General features: G+C 48.6%; 2 protein-coding genes across 5 annotated transcripts; both read right to left on the reverse strand.

The window, feature by feature from the left end:
* Positions 1-7018: 7018 nt before the first annotated feature.
* LOC111080529 (F-box/LRR-repeat protein 14) lies at positions 7019-10225 on the reverse strand. The gene has a single exon (XM_022376204.2). The coding sequence runs from the start codon at positions 9769-9771 to the stop codon at positions 8182-8184; it is 1590 nt and encodes a 529-aa protein (XP_022231896.2). The 5' UTR covers positions 9772-10225; the 3' UTR covers positions 7019-8181.
* Positions 10226-13473: 3248 nt separating this feature from the next.
* LOC111080526 (protein sax-3) lies at positions 13474-22198 on the reverse strand. 4 transcript variants are annotated; one of them, XM_022376198.2, is made up of 18 exons: positions 22159-22198; positions 20926-21182; positions 20721-20842; positions 20464-20644; positions 20245-20363; positions 19708-20161; positions 19161-19640; positions 19015-19097; positions 18788-18948; positions 18640-18721; positions 18406-18576; positions 18251-18343; positions 17986-18184; positions 17653-17927; positions 17292-17592; positions 17002-17228; positions 16610-16941; positions 13474-16542 (listed from the first exon to the last, which is right to left on the reverse strand). In XM_022376198.2, exons 2-18 carry the CDS (start codon positions 21083-21085, stop codon positions 15786-15788), a joined length of 4197 nt encoding a protein of 1398 aa, XP_022231890.2. In that variant the 5' UTR covers positions 21086-21182; positions 22159-22198; the 3' UTR covers positions 13474-15785. The 4 variants fall into 4 exon arrangements, with proteins under 4 accessions (XP_022231890.2, XP_022231891.2, XP_022231889.2 ...); XM_022376199.2 differs by lacking the exon at positions 22159-22198 and adding an exon at positions 21937-22149; XM_022376197.2 differs by lacking the exon at positions 22159-22198 and adding an exon at positions 21374-22149.
* Positions 22199-22937: the final 739 nt, after the last annotated feature.

Raw genomic sequence — 22937 nt, forward strand, 5'->3', positions numbered from 1 at the left:
TTGGCCAGGCCACAAAGGAAGTTTCATAAGGGTGAAACAATTATTGGAAATATTTCTCATATTAAGGTTAATAAATATTTCCCCAATAGAAATACTTGGAGCCTTTTCTCTGGCCAGTAATTAAATCTTAATGAAAGCCAAAGACAATATATGGAAATTTCGTTGCCTACTTTTGTGGGGCTGCAGTCAGATGGTGAAATATTGCAATTATCTACAATCTATGCGTCTGAAATTGCATATTGCACTCACACATGTGCAGCTACACAGATACGCACAGTTCCCCCACACACCCACACCCACACACCCACACAAACACACACGCACACAGGAGATACAAAGGGAATGTGCATTCCATGCACATTTCATGCATTTCCTTTGTACAGGCCAACTTATCAAGTTTCCTGTCCGCCGCCAACGAATGCAACCCCAAAATGCATCCAAGCACCCACCCTGCCACACAGCCAAACGCCCCACCGCCCACCATTAAGCATATACAATATATTCCGACCATGTACTACAGCTGCAACGGCAACGGCAACGGCAACTGCTGCTGCAACTGCAATGGCAACAGCGACGACTCCATCAACCAACAACAAGGCCCATCTGCAATTCCGATTTCGATTGCATTTTTGTTGCACGCACATAATTTTTGTGTGGCTGCGGATAATGATTTGGTTACATTTGATTTCGTTGCCGATTTTAGTGCAGAATATTACCCTACCAGCCAGACGTTGTTGATGGTCAATGCAATGCAACAATTAAACTGCACGCGGCAGGACCTCCAATATCCAATCCAGAATCGGTGTCTTTGCAGACCCATTCGACTGCATTCGCATTGTGGTGAGAGCATCTAAAATTTCATTGTAGATTCATTCAAAATTTCCAGCTCCATTTTGCGGGCAAACGGAAGTGCTGCGGACATGCACGACGGCGGCCAGGCTCGGTCTGTCCTGCGGTTTAAAGCGCTTTTTATTTATTTATGCATTTTTCGCATTTATTGCAACACATTTTAATATGCATCTCGGGGCGTGGCTGATACCCCAGCATTTGCAATTAACGCTCACGGACCCCAAGAGGGGGTAGAGGCGCGGCACGGGCACGGGCACGGGCACTGAAACGGGTCGCAAAGATCCTAAGGCGGATCAGGCAGGTGGCTGACACAGAAACCACCAGGCAGGCTGCCACCGAAGCCAAGCAACAGGCCAGGCATACAGCCAGAGAAACAGAAAACAGACACAACAACATGCAACAGCAGCAGTGGCAGCAACAGCAGCAACAACTTGCAGCAAGAAAAACAACAACAATGGCCAGAGCTGGACAACTCTTGACATGCATATGCAAAGGTCTTTCCCAGGTTGCCGCACAATCAATTTTGCGAGAGACCTTCGCTCGATTCTCATCCGTGGCACTGGGAACCCGCCAAAATGCAAATGACGACAACAGCAACAACAGCAACAACAGCAACAAAGGCTAAAAAAGCTGAAAAGCCACGTAGTACAAGAACTTTGACGAAACGAAGCAAAGCGAAGCCTTTGATGTGCACCGTTGTTGGTCGACTAACCCCAGAGAGCCCAGACCAGACCAGACCAGAGCCCGTATTAGCTCACCTCCACATCGTCCATATGGCACGGCATATTAAATAATCAATATTTGTGCCAAGTCCAACTCCAACTCCATCCCCAAGTCAAAGACAAGAGTTGCTTGCTGCCCGAGCCGGAAGTCGTTGTCACATCAAATGGCGACAAAGCACTTCCGTTTCTCTTTCTTCTGCTTCGGCCCCAGCGAACAAAAGGATGCTGCTGCCAGGGAGAGCCCAAAAAGTTTACGTTTCCTTTAAAGCTCCAGTTACTCATCCAACTCCCGCATAGAATAGAGCCAGCAGACCCCCAAGACGGGGGAGGATCGGGTTTGCTTAGAATTTCACTCGGCTATCTCGGCGTGTCGAATTTCCCCCGATTCGAGGGGGAGGCCGATATACAACATTCCCAGACAAAGCTGTGTCGCCTGTGCTTCCCTGAAACTACCTAAAAACGGAGAGGGATACGATTACCTTGCCCGTTTCCTGGATATAGGGCCTCTGGAATGTCAGTGGTTCTAGACAGAGATTCAGATACAGATACGCAGAGTCAGAGAGCGGGAAGGTGCTTGAGAGAGATCTAGTTCTCGGTCGGGGACATATTCCACCAGCATTTTCAACGCTTTTCGTTTCGATTCGTTTCCAGTGCCGATCGTTGTCGTTGTCGTCATCGATGTCTGCTCTTTGTGCATTCTTTTAGTTTGCTTTGCGCCGCGTTTTCTTGTCCCCATCTCTCTCGCCCCTCGTATCCGTATCTTTCTCTCTCTCCATGCCCCTTTGTCAACGTGTTCTATGCTCGGATCTGCCTGCCTTGCTGCCCCCTTTCTGTCCATAGTCGCACAGCACAGCACAGCTCCAACGAGGCATGCAGTCATCGGCGACGTCGCTGAATTTCGTTTCAGCCCCAACCGATCCGCACCGAACCGAGCCCGAACCCCAACAGAAACACAAACCAAAACCAAACCAACGCTGATTCATCGAAATTAAAAATAAGTGTTTTGTATCTGTATCTCAGCGCTTGTTTCACATTCTCCGCTGCCGTAGCGTTCCTCTCGGTGTTGTTTCGCTCACATTCCACTGGCAGGCAGCGATAGCTTCAGCGATTTCCCTTCGACTCTGGAGTAGAAGGTAGAACAAGTTTCGGATCCCTATGACATCTCTCTCAACTGTCGATGGTACTGCGGGGATATATTCTAAATATACTCACAGTCTTCAGCTTGGAACTATAAGTGATACTACCTGTATCTGAGTCTGTCATTTATTTCGATTATTCGAATATATTTTTTGCACTCTGAATTTGTGTACATTAAAGCAGAGACTGCAACTGGGAGACTGGACCATTGATTTATATGCGAATATACTCGTATTTATATTGTTTCCGATTTCCTTGTTAAGCATTTATAAATATCTTCGAGCTCCGTTTGGGGGCACTATCTGCCACATACTCGCATGTGCCTGGATTCTGATTTATGTGCGAAAATCTCGGTCTGAGCTGTCTTCATATTCCGGATTTCCCCTACTGTTGTTTGTTCAAGGACACCTGTTTCCACATTCCACGCCCGATCATCCTCGGCATGCAACATCCGCCTCGTCTCGTCTCGAATCGAATCGAATCGCAGGAGCAGGTAGCTGCAGAGACGACAGCGGCCGTGATAGCCGCTCCTTGGTGATTTCAGTGGCGGTGGTGGTGGTGGTGGTGCTTTCTCCATCCTTGGTCACCTTGGGCGGCATTCACGAAATGTGTGTATCCATGAGCACACACTTTCCCACACCCAGAGACAGGGACATGGACAGGGACAGGGGTATCCATACGGCACACACACACACACACACACATATACGGGTCCGTTGTGGATTAAAATTTCTTCGTTGCTTCTTTTTTATATATGTGTGTGTGTGTGTGTATATTGAATGCATTTCCATTTCCCTTAGCTAGCCGAGCCAGGGGAGCGCTCTACCAAGGGGGGTGGGGGGGCATTTATTTTCGGCATTTGAAGTTAGTCCTTTGAAAAAACGGGGGTTCAAACTCAAAGTGCTAGACCGAACCGAACGAATCGAAATGGAACCGTACCACCGTACCACCATGCGAAGGGTTGCTCGACGGTCTCTCCCCGAGAAGTGTACGCCAGTGTATGCCAGTGTATGCCAGTGTGTGTGTGTGTGTGTATCTGTGTGAGTACGGTTAAAGGAACACATTTGGATGCCAGACGACTGCTGCGTCTCAACTCCCTGTGCGACATTACGGGGCACGTTGGAACGTCAAAGAGTGTATGCGGCAGAAGGGGCTCGCAAGGGCACACAGGCACAGGCACGGGCAGCGGCAGCGGCAGAGTTCGAATCGATTTTGGAATTCGTCTCGTGCCGAGGAGTGCGTGGAAAATGCTGATAAATGGGAGTTAGATTCGGAATCTCTGGGCCCGGGTGGGTCCAGGATCGAAATCCCCCCCAGCAGAAGCAGCAGCTTACGCTGCCATGCTAATGAGACCCCCCCTCCCACAGCATTGCAGATGCAGTTGCAGCTCCACTGCATATCAGAGCCAAAGTGTCCCCCCCCCAAATCTGAACGATAAGTCGTAAGGCCTGGACTGGGCGCTGCACCGTTCGGTGGGTGGCTTGCTTTGTTTGCCCACGTCGTCTGATAAGATAAGCAATAGCCCAAGTCTGACAGCCGAACCGAAACAGAACAGAACAGAACAGACCCGTGGCCCTGGAGTGGAGTCTGTTGCCCCGCCGCTGTTGTTGTCCCCACGCTCGTGACTCGCCTCGACCGTATCTTACGTTCCTGCATTTCAGAAAATTCAAAATTCATAGAATGCAAATGTTGGCTAAACAACATTTTGCCCGGCACACGAGCTCCAGTCGCCGTTGGGGCACAAACAGAAATAGATACAGAGGCAAAGGCAAAGGCAAAGGCAAAGGCAGAGAAACAGAGACCACACCGATTCAGGTCTCAGCCAAAGAAAGACAGAAAGAGAGAGAAAGAGAGAGAGGGAGAGCTTGAGTCAGGTTTTGTGCGTTGAATTTTAACTAAAACGAACTTAAGCGGGCCTTTCAATCCAAGGTATAACACTAGCGATAGCCGACTTTGATGCGGAATTTCCCTTACGTTACGTTACACAAGATGCGCTTCGCTGTGGTCTCTGCGAGAGGGTATTTCCAGATCTAATTTCATTGCTGGGTGAATTGTAGCTCAGTACTCTGTGGTGTACCATAAATCCTGTCTATATAGATTCCACTTAAAGTTTCATATATTGGATTTCCTTTTTTTATACATTTACCACAGAGTTCTATCTGGTAAGCACGATAATCAGATCTAAGCGTTAATCTATCCATCGGAGTTCTGTTTTGGGGCTCTAACCGTCTCTTAAAGCCTTAAGAGGGGGCCCCGGTGATTCCAGGCGTTGAATATTTCCAATTGGATGGCTTCTACATACACGTTTATGTACGTTTAAGTGCATACGTATGTATGTATATATGTATTGTATATGTATATAAATGTTAATCAAACACACAGGCACAGACTCTCGCACACGCACTTGACGCATACGCACATTTAATGCAAATTTAAGCAGTTAGCAAGCAAGTAAAACCGTTATGTGCCACACAGGCCTACTACATACATATGTATGTACATGTACATTGTACATACATACATACATCCGTGGTCGAGTGCATGTTGTATGTGTTTGTAAATGCATCGCTGCTTATGTGTGTATGTGTATGTGTAAGTACATACATAATGCAGGGAATATAAATAATTGCAATACATAAGAGGAGTCGGTGTGTTTGTCCCTTGCATAACCGCATATGCGGTAAATATATACATACTACATACATTCATATATGTATATATATATATATATATATAGGCATCTGCATCTCTGGCTGGCTGCACATTGCATTGGAATTGCATTAGTGTGGCCCTTTGTTCATTACAAAATGCAGTAGACACGCACACTCGTGTCCGGGCCATGGAATAAAATGAATTGCCAGCAAAATATTTACGCATTTGTTGGATAAGATAAACAACTCTGCAACCCATCCATCCATCCAACCATGCCACCACCCACCCATATCCGCAGCCACAGAATCATTGAAAAATACATACAATCGTTTGGTTTTTTATACATATTTAATTTATTTTTCTCTTCCTTCCGCATGATCCGTTCATCTTATTCTTTCTTCTTCCTCTGGGGCTTCTCCTTCTCCGCCATCGTGACACAACAGAAATATCAATCAATCAATCAATCAATCAATGGAGATCTTAGGGCTAGGGGCAAACGGGTAATGTAATCAAAAATCAAGCATCTCAAGAATCAACATAGTTAATAATAATAATAATAATAATAGTTTTGCAAAAAGAATTAAGGCATTCGGTATATTGCGGTTCAACAAAAGTTCTTCGAATTTGGGACTCCATTACTTAACATAACATTGGAATTACAATATTTTAATTATTTAGTTTTTTAGTTTTTAATTTAATTTATTCTTTTTTGTATGTTTGGAAGGTTTCTTGTTTGTTTCCCTTGCTGCTGCTTAAATAAAATTACGTAATTGTTTTTTAGCATTTAATTTTGTTTGTTTGTGTGGTGTGTGTTTTATACAATACATTTTATATCACAATAGAAAAAAGAATTAATTCATATATTCTTTTCAATCGTTATCGCGCTCTTTTTTTAAGTTTTTTTCCCCCTTATTTTTGTTTGTTTCTTACTTATAAATTAAACAATAAAAAATTTACAGAATTTTCTTTAACGCTTGTCTGTGTGTGTGTGTGTGTGTGTATGTGTGTATGTGTGTTGGTGAGTTTTTCGCTATGTTTTCGCTCTTCATTTTCGTATTTGACTAATTGTGGCTTTTAGAATGCTAAAAACTAAAAACTAGCAATTAAATTTACGCATTTTCTTTAAGTTCTACTATTAACATGTTTTTTTGCTTAGATTTTCGTATTTTCTTTAATTTGTAATCAACTAAATTAAACGGCATAACTAACGGACGCTGTACTAAAGCGAATTCGCAAACGAAGCGCAGAAGGAGCTCACGGGAGGAACAAAGAAGAAACAGAACAAAAAGAGAACACAAACAATATAAGGTTGAACGGGTAGCAGAGCAGAGCTGAGCAGAGAAGTGAGGAGAGAGAGAGAGAGAGGAAGATAAAAGTTGTAGAGACACGGCAACAAAGAGCAAATGGTGGAGGAGCAAGCAAGCAGCGAAGTCAAAGTTGCGCCCAAGGTATATTAGACGTTCCAGGTGAGGTGTTGTTCCTATCATTAAGTCCCTATCCTAAATAGTCAGAGAGAGTGCCCGCCCAACTGTTTTACCTGATATCATCGATTGAGCGCTCACCTTCTAGATATTATACCTTGGTTAAGCCCCACACACACACACACACACACACGCACACAGCCAAGGCAGCTGGCTGCCTTTGCCGTACATTCTTCATGTTGTTGTTCTGGTTGCTGTTGTTTTTGTTGTTGCAGTTGCTGTGGCAATGGAGGACGCTGGCTTTTGTAGCCGAAGCGTGAATTAAAATAAACTATTTAAATTTATTTGCATCTGTTTAACGGCGGCCTGCATTGCACATACATATGCATGTTTCTCTGCATGTGTGTGTGTGTGTGTGTGCTATAATGTGCTGCCCACTCCATCTCCACTCTCTCTCCCTCTCACTCTTGCTCCCCTCTATGCTGCTCTCTCATGACGCTTATCGCGAGTCTCCATCGCCATGCACTTTGTTGCTGTCGGCCATAGCTGCAGTTGTTGTTGTTGTTGCTGCTGCTGCTGCTGCTGTTGTTTCTTTTTTCTCTCGTTTCTGTTTTTTTTTTTTTTTTTTTATCGCTGCGTGCGTGTAAGCCGACGCCAGTGGGGGCCGCCCCCCGTTCCATCACTCTCCCCCCCTTAGGAACCAGCGGCACAACAACACAGAGCAAGCTCCATGACGCCGCCGTGGCCCCACCTCGCTCTCCCACTCTTTCGCTCTTGCTGTATCGCAGTGTATCTGTGTGTGAGTGTGTGTGTGTTTCTGTGTGTTTCATTGTTTGCTTTTTGTTGTTGTTTCTGCCTCCGCCTGTTTCTACGTCTCTTTCTGACACTCCACCTCTCCGTGTCTCCGTCTCTCCGGCTCTTCGTTTCGAAAAAATTTAGTACAGCGTGTGGTATGGCAAACGAAAGCTATGAGTTTTCAGTGTATCTTGTCTGCCCCGAAGTTGACTTCCCGCCCTGCCCTTACCATTCCATTCCATTCCATTCCCCTCTCCCCATGTAATTACGTGCCACAGCCAGACGACATGCAACTTCTGGACACTGGACACTGGCCTGGACACACGGGCAATGGGCAGTGGGCAATCGGCCATCGGCAATCGGCAGTCGGTAGGTAGGATTGAAAGTCACACGCACACTTCAGGGCCACACACTCCAAGTGTCTCTCCACCGCCAGAAGTCTAACCCGGACCAGCATTAGCATTGGTAGTGGAACTCGTATTGGGATTGGGATGGCTATTGGTATTGGTATTGGTATTAGTGGTGGAGCTATTCCCCTTGAGCGCCGATGCTGCCGCTTCTGCTGCCTCCGCCTCCGCACAGGCATTGCAGTCATGGTGGACGCATCATCTGACCAGCCACAGGCCCAGGTTGAGCTTCTGCAGCTTGGGCAGCTTCATGATGATGTCGATGCCCTTGGAGCTCAGCTGCGTGCAGCCGTAGAGATCGATCGTCTTGAGGTTGGTGAGATCCTCGGCGAGCGTCTGCAGACCCTTGTCGGTGATGCGGCTGCACTGGCCGATGTTGAGGTTCTCCAGCTCCTGCAGCGACTTGGCGATCTTCACCATGCCCTGGTCCGTGATCTGGCACTGGTTGAGCGAGAGGGAGCGCAGGCGGTAGAGACCCTGGGCGATGTGCGTCAGAGCCTGGTCGCTGATCTTGTCGCAGAAGCTCACGTCCAGGGAGTTGATGCCGCTGCCCCCCTCCGTGAGGTAGGCCATGCCGATGTCCGAGATGTTGTCGCAGGAGCGCAGATTCAGCTGCTCCAGCTTGGGCATGCGCGCCAGGTGCTTCAACCCGCTGTCCGTCACGGAGACGCAGAAGCTCAGGTTGATGGACTTCAGGGAGGTGAGGCCCTGCGCGATGTGCCCCAGCGCCTCGTCGCTCAGCCGCTGACAGTCCTGCAGTCCCAGGTGCTCCAGCTGGAGATTGCCTTCGGCCGTCTCGCGACTGAACCCGGCCAGATGGCCGATGCCCTGGTCACTGATGTGCCAGCAGGAGCGCAGGTTCAGGTGGCGCAACTTCTTCAGGCCCCACGCGATCAGCAGGAGGCCGGTGTTGGTGATGTTGCAGCAGCCGCCCAGCTCCAGATTCTCCAGGTTGCGCAGGTGCTGCGCGATCCGGCCGAGACTCGTGTCCGTGATCTGTTTGCAGAGCGAGAGGTCCAGCGTCTTTAGGTTGGGCAGGTCCACGCTGAATGCGTGTCCCAGGTTCATGTCCGCCACGTTGAAGCATCCGCTGAGGTTCAGCGACGTCAGGGCCGGCACACCCAGCACCAGGTCCTTGAGCGAACGGCGCAGGGACAGGATCTGTACCTTCTTGATGCCGCGCCTCACCAGACAGTTGAAGAGGCTGGGGCTGGAGCGCTTCAGGTGCAGCTTGGCCTCCACCCCCTTCCACACGCTCTTGGCATAGGCCGCGTCACGCCAGGCGCTGCACACCTGGGCCGCACGGCCCAGATCCCTCACCGGCAGGTGCTCGAAGATCTGTTCGAGCAGCTCCGGGAAGAGGTTGCTGATGTGCGTGCCCTCCACTGGGGGCGGGCTCTCCGGCGAGGCGGGTCTGTGCTGGTGGTGGTGATGATGATGATGATGGTGCTGTGCGTGTGCCGCTGCTGCTGCAGCGGCGGCTGCAGCCGCGGCCGCGTGTTGCAGGTATAGCGCCGGCGGAAGGGTCTGCAACTGCGGGCGGTGGTGCAATGCGTAGGGCGTGAAGCGCAGCAGGTGGTGGGCGCTGCGTGTGAGGCCGGGTAGCTCAGTCTGTGGGTAGAGTTCGTCCATGCCCCAGACGGGGGCGCCATTGGCTCCACTGGGAGCGGCTCCACCCGCTGCGGCTGTGCTGCCTCCGCCGCCATGATAGCTGGTGAGGGCGGCCGCCGTCTGCAGGGAAATGGTCGTCTGATGGTGGAAGGGCAGAAGCTCTGTGTTGGTGGCCATGCTCCTCGGCGTCCTGCTGCTACCTCGTTCTCTTCCTCTAGCTCTTTCGCTGGCTGTTCTGTCTGCCGGAGACTCTTTGCTTTGTGGCTGGAGACAAGGTTCTATTGTGACGGGGTTCACTACGGCGATACGGAGCTGGAGTTGCGTCTTATGTGCGTCGCATTTTACTCGCTGCGCGACTGTTTCAAGGGGGCAATGTGGATGGTTCGAGACGAGAGACGTTCTTAGGTTGCACTGGGACTAGAACTTGAACTGGGATGTCCGCGATGGTTCTGATTAAACTGATTCTACTGATTCACTCGTGTTGCACTCTGGCTGGCGACTCTTGCACTCTGACTCTAGCACTTGGGGGGCCTTTGGCTTGGCGTGGCTTGGCTTGGCTTCGATGGTGGGTAAATCCAAATGTCGTTAGTGTTCGAGAGATCCAAGACGCGCGCAACCGAACCGGACGACGTTGAGAGTAAAACTAAGCTCGCTGTGGCCGTAGCAGCGTTGCTTATAGTAAAACGACAGAGAGAAAGATTCCCGTGTGTGTGCGTGCGCGCCGAGTATCTGTGTGAAGAGGCAGTCGAATTCAGCAATGGCTGACTGTGCCTCAAAGCAGGTAGAGCACTCTCACTCGCTCTCTCGCTCTCTCTCTGTCTCTGCCTGCAGCTGTATTTCGAGAGGCGGCGGAGGTTGGTTTCGGGATGTTTGGCTTCTTTACGGCTAGATTTTGTTGGAAATTTTGTAGAAAATTTTAAAGTTAAAAGCATTACATAAGGGATTCAATAAGATTGGTAGAAAATCCAACGAAATAGAACTTACTCCGATAAAAGCGAAAATACAATTCGTTTCGTTTCATTTAAAAACAAATATATGAGGAAGAACGTGAATAAGACAATAAATAGGAAAAGTTGGACTAAATATAACGAAAAGTCGAAGCATATGACCATATTTTATGGTCAGCACTGAAAGAGAAGAGAGAGCGTTTAAGTCTCTCCGCCTGCAGCTGTGTTAGTGCGGCTCTCTCTCTCTCTGGCTAGAGAGATAGATTCCATCATTGAGAGAGCTCTCTCGAGCTGAATGCTAGACCTGGGGCTTGGATTCATCTTGATTTTGGCCCAGGCCTGACTCTATGGTCGCGTCTGGTCCACAGATTGTGTTCAGGTTCTTCTGCAGAGCTCTCAATGCCAAACTCCGACGCATTTGTTGCTGCCGCTTGCTGTTGCATTCCAAAGTCGAGCAGGTACCTGTCTTGCCTCTTTATCTGCCTTTGCATTTGTGTGTGTGTGTGTATCTGTGTGTGCGATCGCAGCTCGCTACCTGCGAACACAACAATACAATCCCGGTTTCCAAGAAAATATTAACGATAACTCCAAAAAAATGTTGCCGCACACAGGCACGGCACAGATACAGATGCAGGCACAAGCAGTGGCTGTGACTGAGGCAGGGGCAGAGGCCGAGGCAGGCCTTCGTCGCATGGGATTTGGGATGATGCACAAAATCCAGCGGATGGAACAACAATAGCGGGAATGCATTGTTATTGATACTAGGAAAGCGATGCACACACACACACACACACAGCCACCGGCACACAAGAACATTTTCTGGGGACCTAAAAAAGGAAAACGCCGCCACCATAGTCGTCATCGTCTTCTTTGCCTTCTAAAAAAAGGGACCAAGTCTAGGACGAGGGTTCTGCTAAGGGGTGGGGTAGGGGCGTTGTGAAAATCTGTGTCGCTACCTGCACTCGCACCCGCACCCCCGCACACACAGAGAAAGAGCTCTCCCGCACCAGCATCCTGGCTGAAGAGGAATAGCACTCCTAGGCCCATGTTGATTTCTTGTGCCTCACGGAGAGACTTCCAACCTCTGGACGTACTCCGCACTCGTACAGTCATTATCCTGGCGAGGAGCAGGAGGATGCCGCAGACGGAGACAGACCCAGAAGGGCAAGGCGTGCGTACAACTTTACCAGCGCTACCTGTCTAACCGGTTTGGCCCAAAAGGGCCAATCGCCCTCTATCACTCTTTGGACGTGTCTGCCTCTCTGGCAGCGCAAATGAAAATAATCTCTTCGCTGGAACTCTGGCTCTGGCTCAATCCCTCGTTTCAGCCACACGGCCGCTGCCTCCGACTGAAATATAGTGCGGCACATATAATAATCGATTGGTGTTCGGCTGCCTCCTCTTCGTCATCTTCTCCTTTATTTTTTGCGTTGCATTTTGCGTACTATGATCATCATTAAAGCGGTCGCAGAGGCACACAGGTAGGCACACAGCAGCGGCAACTGCGGAAAAGGTGCAACACGCAGACGCAACTGCGGCAGGGCTGGGCCAAGCCTGGATGTGGGCAGATGACAATGAAGGCAGCAAGCTTTAGGCTTGGGCCAGCCCAGAAGATTCAATCTGCATAGCTACTCGTCTTGCCTACGGAAAACAGATTCAAGATACGTGTATCTAACACTTGAACATCTGCAGATGGCTAACATAAATGCTGCATATTCCTCTATTTCGACTTGGGAACTTTATTGCACCTGATTAAAGAGAACATCTTCAAATGCGGTAATATTGCTGCATCCAAAATGTGGCCAGGGATCTGTAAGATATTAAGATTGTTTATCATCTTTTCGCGGTGCTTGGCATACAGTTTGTTCTCTGATATTTCAACTAAAAGTTACCCTACCAAGTCCGAGCTTAGACTTTGCTACTTATTCAGGGCAATGGCAAAACCAAGATCAGGATTAGACAGCTCAGAAAGTACTGCCACAGCTACAGCTGCCAGCGCCAGAGACATACATCATACAGATGGAGCCAGGACCGAGGGTAGGGCATATTGTGGCACCAAGTACTGCGGGAGAAGCATACAAAAGGCACCGCCATCAAGACCAATTGATGTTATCGCCATCTCTGACCAATTTGTGGTTGGCCCGCATCTCTCTCCCGTACTGACCCCTGGCAGTGGATGTGTATGTGGATGGGTGCCCAGGCGAAAGGGTGTGAGCAAGTTGGTGGCGTTGTGAGTGAGGTCGAGCGAACGCCGATACGGCCAGCATCAACAGCGGCGTCAAGCTGTGACAGATTTGTTACAGAACATCACATAATTTGCCGGTGATGGCAATCTGATCACCCACCGCAGATATTGTTGCACAGCGACCCAAAGAAAGTGTCTCAAGTTAACCCGCAGATCATTATTGGAACGAATCTGTTTTGGGCTGTTAAACTAGTAGAATCCCCAATAACGAAAAAACTGCCTATCGCCAGGAAGAGAACCTTATCGCACACTTGACTGAGCTTCTCCAGGATATAGAGTGAGTAGACTCTCAGAATTCAGAATTCAAGGCACCTAATCTTGTCTTCCATCTCTGGGCGTGTCCTGCAGCTTAGCCTCAGTGGAAAGGAGAAGACCACAAAGAGAGATTGTCCCTTTGGGACTTGACACTTGTCCAGCTCTCGGAATGGCCTCCACTTCCACACTCTCATGACAATCAGAGTGCCAGGCAGAAACTGTAAATTGAAACCGGACTGAGAGGTTCGTGGACCCTCGAGAGTTGCCAGCTCAAGTGCAAAGTTCCGTTGCAGCTCAAGGAGTTTTCTGGCGAAGTAGACATCCGTTAAAGAACATAATTTGGGCAGACATAGATCAAAGATTCAGTACAATACCAGGAACTAAATGTCTAGTATAGTATAGTAGTTCCATCCCCATACTCGCACTCGTATATTTATATGTAAAATGTTCCTTTATTGTTGATGTAGTTTTAAATGCTATATGTAATATATCTACATATGTAGATATACTCGTATTCAAATGTTAAGTATATTTCAGTTTTCTGTGTGTGTTTTTTTTTGCATTTAGAAGAGTTTGTTTATGGCATTACGCACTAAAAATTAAATGTCGCTTTCGATTCGACTTCGTGTTTCGATTTCGTTTTTGGGTTACGTTCGTTCTTAAAATTCGTTTACGCTATGACTTTAAAATACTCTAGAATCTAAATGCTAATTATTAAAACCCAGACCCAACTGTGCTTCGTCTCTAAATATGGCTACGGAAGGGCAGTACAACTCAAAGCAAGTTGGATTCGATATAACGTGTAGGAGTATGTATATATTATGTATGTATATGTATATATATATATAATATATATGTACATGCCTCGCCGATCCGGGCTGGCTAGCAAGGAAGTGGATTTGTGTTTGGGGGTGTGGTGTGTATGCTATAGCATATTTTGATTTGATTTGATACATGCGCGGTTCTAGGTGCTATATGATCTCTATATATACGTAGCTATAAGTAATGCATATGTGTATGTGTATGTGTGTGTGTGTGTGCAATATTGTTTAAACGTTTCGTTGACTCAAGTCCAAATGGATATCCGTCATATATCCAATTCCAATCGGCTCTAAACACTTTTCCAAGAGCCCAAACAATCCCTCCCTATTCCGATCTCCATTCAGCTCACGCGTTTTGGGCTATTCGAAAAGTGTTTGGGGCCTCTCTGAGCATTTCTCTTGGCTTCGATGGATTCAATTTGATGATTTTCGTATTATCCATTTTGAATTTCTAATGTGGTACGTGTCTAAGTTCTAAATTATGCTAAATTCTCCCAAAAAAAACCTCACTCATCGTCTATCAATCTGTCTGTATGTCTGTTTGCATGTGTGCGCGGGTTTTCCAACAAACATTTCTCGTTGTTCGAACCAAAACAAAATATAAAACTAAAAACTTCAAAATCAAAACTCAAAAAGGCGTACATAATTAAAAATTAAAAGGGTTTAAAATACTATAATGGGGTTATATCACAGGTACATTTTAGACTTTTACTTTTTTCAAAATGCAAGATTGTAGAAAATGTATGTCATGGAGGGGGGATCTGCACAGCGGAACCTGGACAACGGAACGGAAAACTGGGGAGTAGCTCTGAGTTAGCCGTGTGCAGGTCCTAAACTTGGCTAAATGCTATATAAGTAGTCGTGTATTGTATTGTATATGTGTAGTTTAGTATGTATGTATGTATATATCTATAGATATATTCACTGGGTCAAGTCACCACCGTATTTGTGAAGTATATTACTTTTTTTTTCCTTTTATAGAAAAGCACTAACCATTAAACATTGCAACTGCCGTTTCACTTGTCTGCCTTCTCCACTATTCCTCATGACAAGTCAGAGGCGGAGACAAGTAGTATTCGATTGTGATCGTAGATATGAAAGAGTTTTGAATACATGTACGTACATACTATATCGTAGTCAGTATTCAGTATCGGTATTCGTATCAAGCCTATGACTAGGACCAAAAACATGCTGTACATATGTGTACATTTATCTAAGCATATGCACTCTGGCTCTAACTACATTCTTCTGAGTCCTTGCTCAGTTGTGTACTATGTGTGTTCTATGGCCTGATCTGTTTTAATTGCTCAATAATTTCTCTTGAGTACGTATTTCTTGAAGATCTGTTCACACTGAGATGGGTTCCGAACTCTATTTTGAAGGGTAGCAGCCCTCGCGCCTATCCCTATCTGAAGCAATTTCTATCGTACAGCACTCGTATCTATCTCTTAAGTACATTACGTTTTTTTTTTTTTTGATGATGGGAAAGTTTTTGGGTGCTAGGAGGGGGAGGTGATGCTGGGGGAGCATTGTGCTTGTCTATGAATGTCTAGGCTGTATGGATGTAGTAATGGAAAATTCGTAATTGCTAAAGCTGCACAATGCCCCCATGATTGTGGCTGTATATGATGAATGCGTGTGTCTGTTGTGGCAGTCGTACGTATTTGATTCCATAGTCGTAGTCGTAATCGTAATCGTATTCGATAGTAGTTGGGAAAATATGGCGCAGAAACTTTGAGTTTGTCCAAGCGGCTCGCCCCAGGCTCGAGGACTGTGGCCTAGCCGCTGACTAAGTTCGATATGAATGAAAAGTTAGACTAGATGCTATTTAATACTAATCCACCATCGGGGGAATGGCTCTGCCTCCACATACCGTCTCCCCATGACGACTCGTTGGGAAGGAAGGCGTCAACTAGTTCCGCTTTAAATGTTCTTAGCAGTCACGTGGCGGGGAGCCTGCCCCCCTGTCTCGACGTACAGACAGGAGCCCTCGCTGCAGGAGCAGGTGTCGCCCTCTCGGGAACTGTTGCAGCAGTCGCTCGTGTAGTTGCGCTCGCGCAGCTCGTAGTCCACCAGCATGTTCTCGTTCTCGCTCTCCAGGCAGGGCTGCACCAACTGGTTGTTGGCTTGACGACGGTGGCCCGAGCGCTTGCCACTGCTGTGCTCCTCCGCATGCAGCTGACGCTTGTGGCTGTGCGAGGCTCGCGAGTTGTCCGAGCACTCGGAGGAGCACTGGTAAATCTGGTGGCTGGAGGTGGTCGGTTGCATCGGATGTCCCTGTGGGTGGGGATGCACCGGCTGATACCAGCCCTCTGGGACCGGAGCCGGCGGCGGTGGCTGCATGGGTGAGGCCAGGGCATCGCAGCTGTTGCAGGATCGGTTCTGGGCGCAGCGCGAGGCATTCAGGCCCGCCTGGTACTCGCTGACGGCATGGCGCTGTGTGGGGAACTGAATATGCGTGGTGGGACCTCCGCCAGGTGCCGCGGTGGCAAAGTAGGCCGGCAGCTGGGGCGGGTGCTGGTTGGTGGGCGTGATCTGGTAGCGGTTCTGTGCGCCGCCCACAGCTGACAGGGGATTGCTGTACACGTTCTCGGGTGGGCAGCCGGGCGCGTATTGTGGAGAAACGCCCCAGGCTGAGAAGCCGCCGGAAGAGCTGCTGTGAATGGAGGCGTTCAGGATGCTGCATGAAAGGGGAGTGTCTTGGTGAGGAATGTGATTTAGTTTATGGCTGGCCATGCGGCTCTTACCTTTGGTTTGTGGAAATGCCAGAGCCTCCGCTCTTGGAGCTCTTCCGCGACGACTCCGGTGAGCCCTGGGCGTAGCCATAGGTGGAAGATGGCGGCGGGTGCTCTGGCGGTGGTGGCAAGAACTCGGACCAGTTGATGTGCTCCACTGGATACTGCAGATAGCTCGATTTTGAAACGGGAGCGACCGCGCCCTGTCCCGCGAACGCATCCGAATAGGGGGAATGTGTGCCCGAGTCCTTGTCGGCGCTCAGGGAAGTGGGTTTGGTGCAGTTCTCACCCGAAGAGGTGCCAATGATCATTGTGGTAGCATAGGGCGTGGGATTATCGGGGCTCTGGCAAAGATACAACACACAGATTAGATGGAAAGTCTTTAGTGTCTACGATGGACTCACTTTGCGGCAGTTGTAGAAGGTGGTCAGGTTGCGGGTATCCACTTCGGCGTAGTCGGTTCCTCCATCGGAGTTGTTGTAATTGGACTGGCTGCTGTTGACATGGGACAGCAGCTTCGACTCGCTTAGGCCAGAGTCCTTGTCAGTGTCTGTCGGACGCCAGTTGCGATCAATCCACAGACTTTCCTTGCTGTTGATATTAAGAGCAGTGATTTCGTTGTCGCTTACAACTGCAAATGGAGGGAAAATGTGAGTGGAGAAGCTGCAGTCAGGAGTCTATCCATTTCTTTTACCACTGAGGTGGCCCAGATCCTTGGTCATCTGATGCCTCCGCTTGAAGTAGACCATGGCTATGGCAGTGGAGATGACCACGACAAGAAGTATGATGACAACCAGGACCATTAGCCAGATGGCAGGCAGATAGTCCGAGGACGTTCTGTGCGTGGTGGGATGCGTGTCACTGTTGGGCTGAATACCACCCATTCCGTTGTGGTAGGTGAAGTCCTGACCCTCCTGATGCCGGCCATCGTGAGTGCCGCTGGGATGAGCACGCGGCGGGTGCACATGGTGCGTTGGGTCCATGAATAGCGAGATCTGAGTAAGAGCAGATATTAGAAAAAGACTGCAACTCTGAGGCTAAGGCTTTCCACTTACCGGCTTGGAGTAGGGCCCGTCGCCTGCCTTGGTAAAGCAGTTCAGTCGCACACTGTATATGGCTCCGGTGGTGAGGTTGTTCAGCAGCACCGATGTGGTGGTGGAATTGAGCGTCATGTTGGCCAGCACCTTCATGGTGTTGCCGGCGCTCACCTCGATTTTGTAGCCGTACAGATTGCCATTGTGGTGCTGGGCAGGCGGCGGCGTCCATCGTACCCATCCAGCTGTTTGGTTATACATTCCGATCTGTATATTATCAGGCGGAGCGGAGGGAACTAAGGGAAAGAGCGAATAGGTGAGTGGGAGTTCGATCGTGGACTGGTAACGACTAACCGTCTTCGTAAGTGAGGGCCATTTTCGAGTTGCTGGGCTGTCCTTCGATTGTCTCGAAGAAGGGCGTCAGGAAGAACTCGTATTTGGTGTACTTCTTCAGATTCCCGACCACAAACGACTCCACCGAGGTATCCATCACAGTGATGGAATGGTACTGCGCCGAGTGCGAATTGGTATCCCTGTAGTGAATGCGCAGACCCTGAAAATATACCGGGGAGAAGGATTAGCTGAGGGATACACCACAAGAAGAAGTGATGGCACATACCTCCACATATTTCTCTTCGGCGCTCACATGCAGCATCCAATCGAGACGTACGGCACTCGCATTGATGGGCGAGGCATCAATCAGCTCCACAGACTGCAAACGAAACCAAAAGTTAGTCGGAGTTGTGAATCCTTGAAGGCACCTCTGAAACTTACCTTTTTAGTGAGCAGAGTTCGAGCTGCCGACAAGTCATTGGCCGAGGCCGTATCGAAGTCCTCGCCAATAGTTTTGATGGCATTCGAGAGGCCCGAGGGTACAGACACCCCCTGGCTGTTTTCCGCTCTCACCAGGAAGACATACGAAGTGGCGGGCGTCAAATCCGAAATCTGCAGAGCAAAAATAAAAGTTTTAGTCACCGGAAGGAGTTTGATTTAAGGGGAAACCCCTACCGTGACTTGAGTATCGGCCACCCGATAGGCAGCCACAATCCAGCCAGTTTGCAATTCCGGACTAAAGTACTCCACAGTGTAGCTGCGAGAGAGGGAGAGAGACACTTGTATAAATCATCTGTACTGGAAAAATCTGGCGCAATCTTACCCAATAATTGGCCCGACGGCGCCAGGTTTCTCTTGGCTCTTGGCCCATCGCAGGGAGATACTACTGCGGCTGGCATTCAGCACTTTGGGTGTGCCAGGTGGAGCAGGATATGTGCTGGGATCAGCTGCCCGATGCAGTGATGTTGCGCCTGATTTCTCAACCTAGCAAAGAAAGCATTTTGTGTGTCAGGCGCAAGGGTAACTTTCAGATGGCAAGCTTAAACTTACGGTAAGCGTGGCTGACCAGGAGGTCTCGCCACGTTCCGAGGAGGCAGTGCAAGTGTAGAGACCAGTGTCGCTCAGTTGGAGATCTGAAAACATGGTAAATAGCCAATTAATCTCTGTTCAAATGGGGATTGGCGACTATCACTCACCATCGACGCGCAGAGAGCTGCCTTGGATGATGCTGTGACGATTGCCAGGCTGCACGGCATAGCCATTGTGGAACCATTTGATGCGGGGATTGGGAGTGCCAGTGGCACGGCAGGGCAGTGTGGCCACAGATCCTTTGGACAACGTCTGATTGGCGGGTCCTATTTGGATGATGGGCGGCGGACGCTCGTCTAACGAGCTGACCTGAAGGAAGATGCGCACTGTCGAGGAGTCCACCACACTGAAAGCGGAGCACACGTAGAAGCCCTCGTCATCCTGCTGGACATCACTGATCTGGAGCGTTCCTTCAGACGAGACCTGCTGCCGGCCGTGAGAACTGTTGGGGAACATCAGCGTGGACACGCCCTCTTTGGTCCAGAATACAGAAGGCGGAGGATTGCCAGAGGCCATGCAAGGAAACTCAATAACGCCATTGAGACCCACTTTCTTGTTGCTGGGCTTCCGGGTAAAGTTTGGAGGAGCTAATGGAACGAAGGAAACCAGTGATTAGAGAGATGGTTGAACCCAATGGGCAGAGGCTAGTCCTACCGTGCACGGTGAGCGAGGCTCTGGCGCTGATCTGACCCACATTGTTCTGCGCCTCGCAGATATAGGTGCCCTCATCGCTGGGCGTAATGTTGCTCAGCTCCAGACTCTTCTCGTCGTGCAGGATGCGGGCCCGGGACACGGGTATGTTGCCCTCCTCCTTCTTCCAGAGGACCTTTGGCGGCGGATCGCCGCCCACGGAGCAGTGGAAGGTGGCTGTCTGGCCGTAGAGCATCAACTGATCCTTGGGCTCCTTCATGAAGTACGGCTTAACCTGTACAATCAGCTTCGCGTAGCTGGACTCCCGGGTGCCGACCAGATTCTGGGCAATGCACTTGTAGTTGCCCTCATCGATGGGCTCCACATTGCTGATTAGCAGATTGCCACCATCGACAATCCTCACGCGAGAGCTGGCACCGAACGACATGGCTTTCAGGTCATCCAAGGGCACGCCATCCTATGTGAGCCGAGGGGGTGGGTGGGGAGCGGATTAATATATGAATTGCTGGCTGATTTAAGTGATTTAAGTCTGGGTCTTACCTTCATCCAAATGAGAGTTGGCTCTGGAATGCCTTTGGGCGGCCCACACTCGAGCAGAGCTGTCTCGCCTTTGGCCACGCGCGTGTCTTTGGGCTCCACGCGAAAATCGTCGCGCAGCACTGGCAGAAAAAAGAGCACAAGCACAAGCACAGGCATAGGCACAGGCACCAGAGATTAGTTGTGTGGGCAGACAAGTTGTCGAGAGTTGATTTGACTTACCAGCTATTTGGAGCGAGGCATGTCGACTAACGGCCTGGCCCACACGGTTCTTGGCCACACACCAGTACTCGCCGCCGTCCTGCTCCTTCTTGCCCTGCATCGTGCGGTAGAAAAACAGGGCGCCATCATTGAACTGGACGCGATGCGACTTCTTCTCATTGGTGCTGACGGGTTCGCCGTCCTAGCGGGGGAAAGAAAAAAAGGAGAAAGTTGAGAGAGAGCACTGACCAAGCCACTGACCAGAGCGTCCAGCCTACCTTGAACCACTCGATGGTGGGCTCGGGCTTGCCCTCCACCTTGCAGTTGAACGTCGCTGGCTCATTCTTCTTCACCACCAGATCGGTGGGATGTTCGATAATGCGTGGCGACTGATATTGGGCTGAAATTGGGGGGAATCCAAAAGATTTGTGAGCTGGAATTGAGGGAACTGGGCTGGGCTGTGGCTGTCGCCGTCGGGTTTACCTATGGCTGCCGGCGGCGTCACCAGGCCGAGCAGCAGCAGAAGAAGTATCATCCTACTCCCCCTGCTGCCCCACAGGGTTATGCTGGATGATGTTGGATGAGGAGAGTTAGTGCTCGTGCTCCGGGTGATGGCGATGCTGAGACGATGTGGTCGATGCATAGGATATTCGGTGACAGCGACAGTGCGTGGAGAGTACTTATATTGCGTAGTAGATGATGCGAGAGCTGGCGACAACCATTTTAGCTGTGTGTGTAGCCTGCGATATATGCGATGCGGAACGGAAGATAGAGGAGCATGAAATGTGGGCAGCTGTTAGTTTTGGCCGGGCTTCAAAGAGCGCATTGGGGATACACATGGACATGGGGGAATGTTTGGTGGGTGTGCACGAAAGGCAGGCGTGGCGTGGCGTGGCGTCGCGAAACCCCCCAAAGCATTACAAGGGTTTACCTTTCGATTCGATTCGGTTTTTATCTTCCGAAATTATTCTTCGTCTGTGCTCCAATTCCATTCACATTTCCCTCCCGAGATAAGCACTCACTCACTTCACACACAATACACACGCACAACCATTAAAACATATACATATATGTATGTACATATATACTCCTACATATGTCTAGCCAGCTATGCTTTTCCATTAATTTTATTTCTGTATTTATCTCTCTCTTTGTGTTTATCTCTCTTAGGCGGCAGACAGCCAGCGACGGCGTAAATTTACAATCCAAATTCTGATTTCATTTGATTCCGATTCTCACACTTTCTTTATTACGTTTTATCGTTGCTTTTTTTTTTATTTATTTACTGTTTTATTTTTCAGCTTCCATGAATGATATTTATTTGTCGATGGCAAGTCCTCTCTTCCCGTTTTCATTGTCGCTTCATTTTCGGGGTTGTTTCTCACAGCTCGCGCACATTTTCCACATTTCCCGAACCGAACGAATTTCTTTTGGGTAATTTTACAAGAACAAGAACACGCTGCCCGTCCCCCTCTTTCATCTATTACAACTCACCCCCTCCTATCATTGCCTGCTGTTCCCCCTTCAGCGTTCCATCCGTTACATCGCTTGTTGTTGTATCTATAACAGTGTTGTATGTATAGCTCAGTCCTGTCCTCTTGGGCTGTAAAAAAGTCCAACCCATCTGCAATTTACGCCCAAACAACAGACTGTCTTGTTGCAAATATCCTGTCCTAACTGCCTTGATGGATCCCGCCACTAGTGCACTCAACTTACTTTAATTTTTACAATGGACAAGTTCCTAAAAGGTTTCAATGGTTGTTTAATAATTATTTCAGCCCGATACTATCACGATAGTATCGATTGTTTTTTCAATACATTCGACGTTGATATTCCTCGATATTGATATTCCTCGATATTGATATTCCGTTTAATATTACCAGCTAGCTGGGACTCTCAGCCCTAAACAAATAATTTTATCCGATAGATACATAAATTTTTGAAGAGATTGGCAAGTTTTCAGAAGTCCTTTTTATTAGATTATTTACATATTAAGGTTCAAACAAAAACAGCATAAAACGAATTTGTCGTCGTTTTGTGGCGTTGCCAGACTCCTGCAATTCGTAGTAGCTGCGGGCTGCCATACCGTGATATTTTGTGATATGAAATTCGTCAATTTTGATATTCCGTTTAATATTACAAGCTAGCTGGCCCTCTCAGCCGTAAACAAATAATTTTATCCGATTGAGGAATCAATTTTCTACAAGATTGTTTAAATTTAAGGACTTCGCTTCTATTGGATTTCTTAGTTTAAGCAAAATTGCAGCACAATGCGCAATAAAAGCGTCAATTACATTTTGGTGAAAACGAAAACCTTTTCGAATGGAATAAATTAGCTTAGATAATAGAAGCATCAAGTTTCAAGTTATCTTATAACGTAATTAACTCGATAGCGGCAGAGTAACTAGGGTACAAAATGCCAGAAGGCATGGGAACGACTGAAATTGGAACACGAACTGCAGATTTATTCGCTGATCTGGCAGCGCAATTTATTT

Source organism: Drosophila obscura, unplaced genomic scaffold (assembly GCF_018151105.1).
Source record: "Drosophila obscura isolate BZ-5 IFL unplaced genomic scaffold, ASM1815110v1 contig_17, whole genome shotgun sequence".
Lineage (NCBI taxonomy): Eukaryota > Metazoa > Arthropoda > Insecta > Diptera > Drosophilidae > Drosophila > Drosophila obscura.

What these genes read in the sequence shown, in the direction of transcription:
- LOC111080529 (XM_022376204.2), bottom strand. Translation starts at nt 9,771, where the DNA reads ATGGCCACCAACACAGAGCTTCTGCCCTTCCACCATCAGACGACCATT.
- LOC111080526 (XM_022376198.2), bottom strand. Translation starts at nt 21,085, where the DNA reads ATGCATCGACCACATCGTCTCAGCATCGCCATCACCCGGAGCACGAGC. An exon ending in CAACTCTCATTTGGATGAAG is followed by an intron (nt 20,162 to 20,244) that starts GTAAGACCCAGA and finishes CGGCTCACATAG; the next exon opens with GATGGCGTGCCCTTGGATGA. An exon ending in GCCGTCGGGCCAATTATTGG is followed by an intron (nt 18,722 to 18,787) that starts GTAAGATTGCGC and finishes CCTCTCTCGCAG; the next exon opens with CTACACTGTGGAGTACTTTA.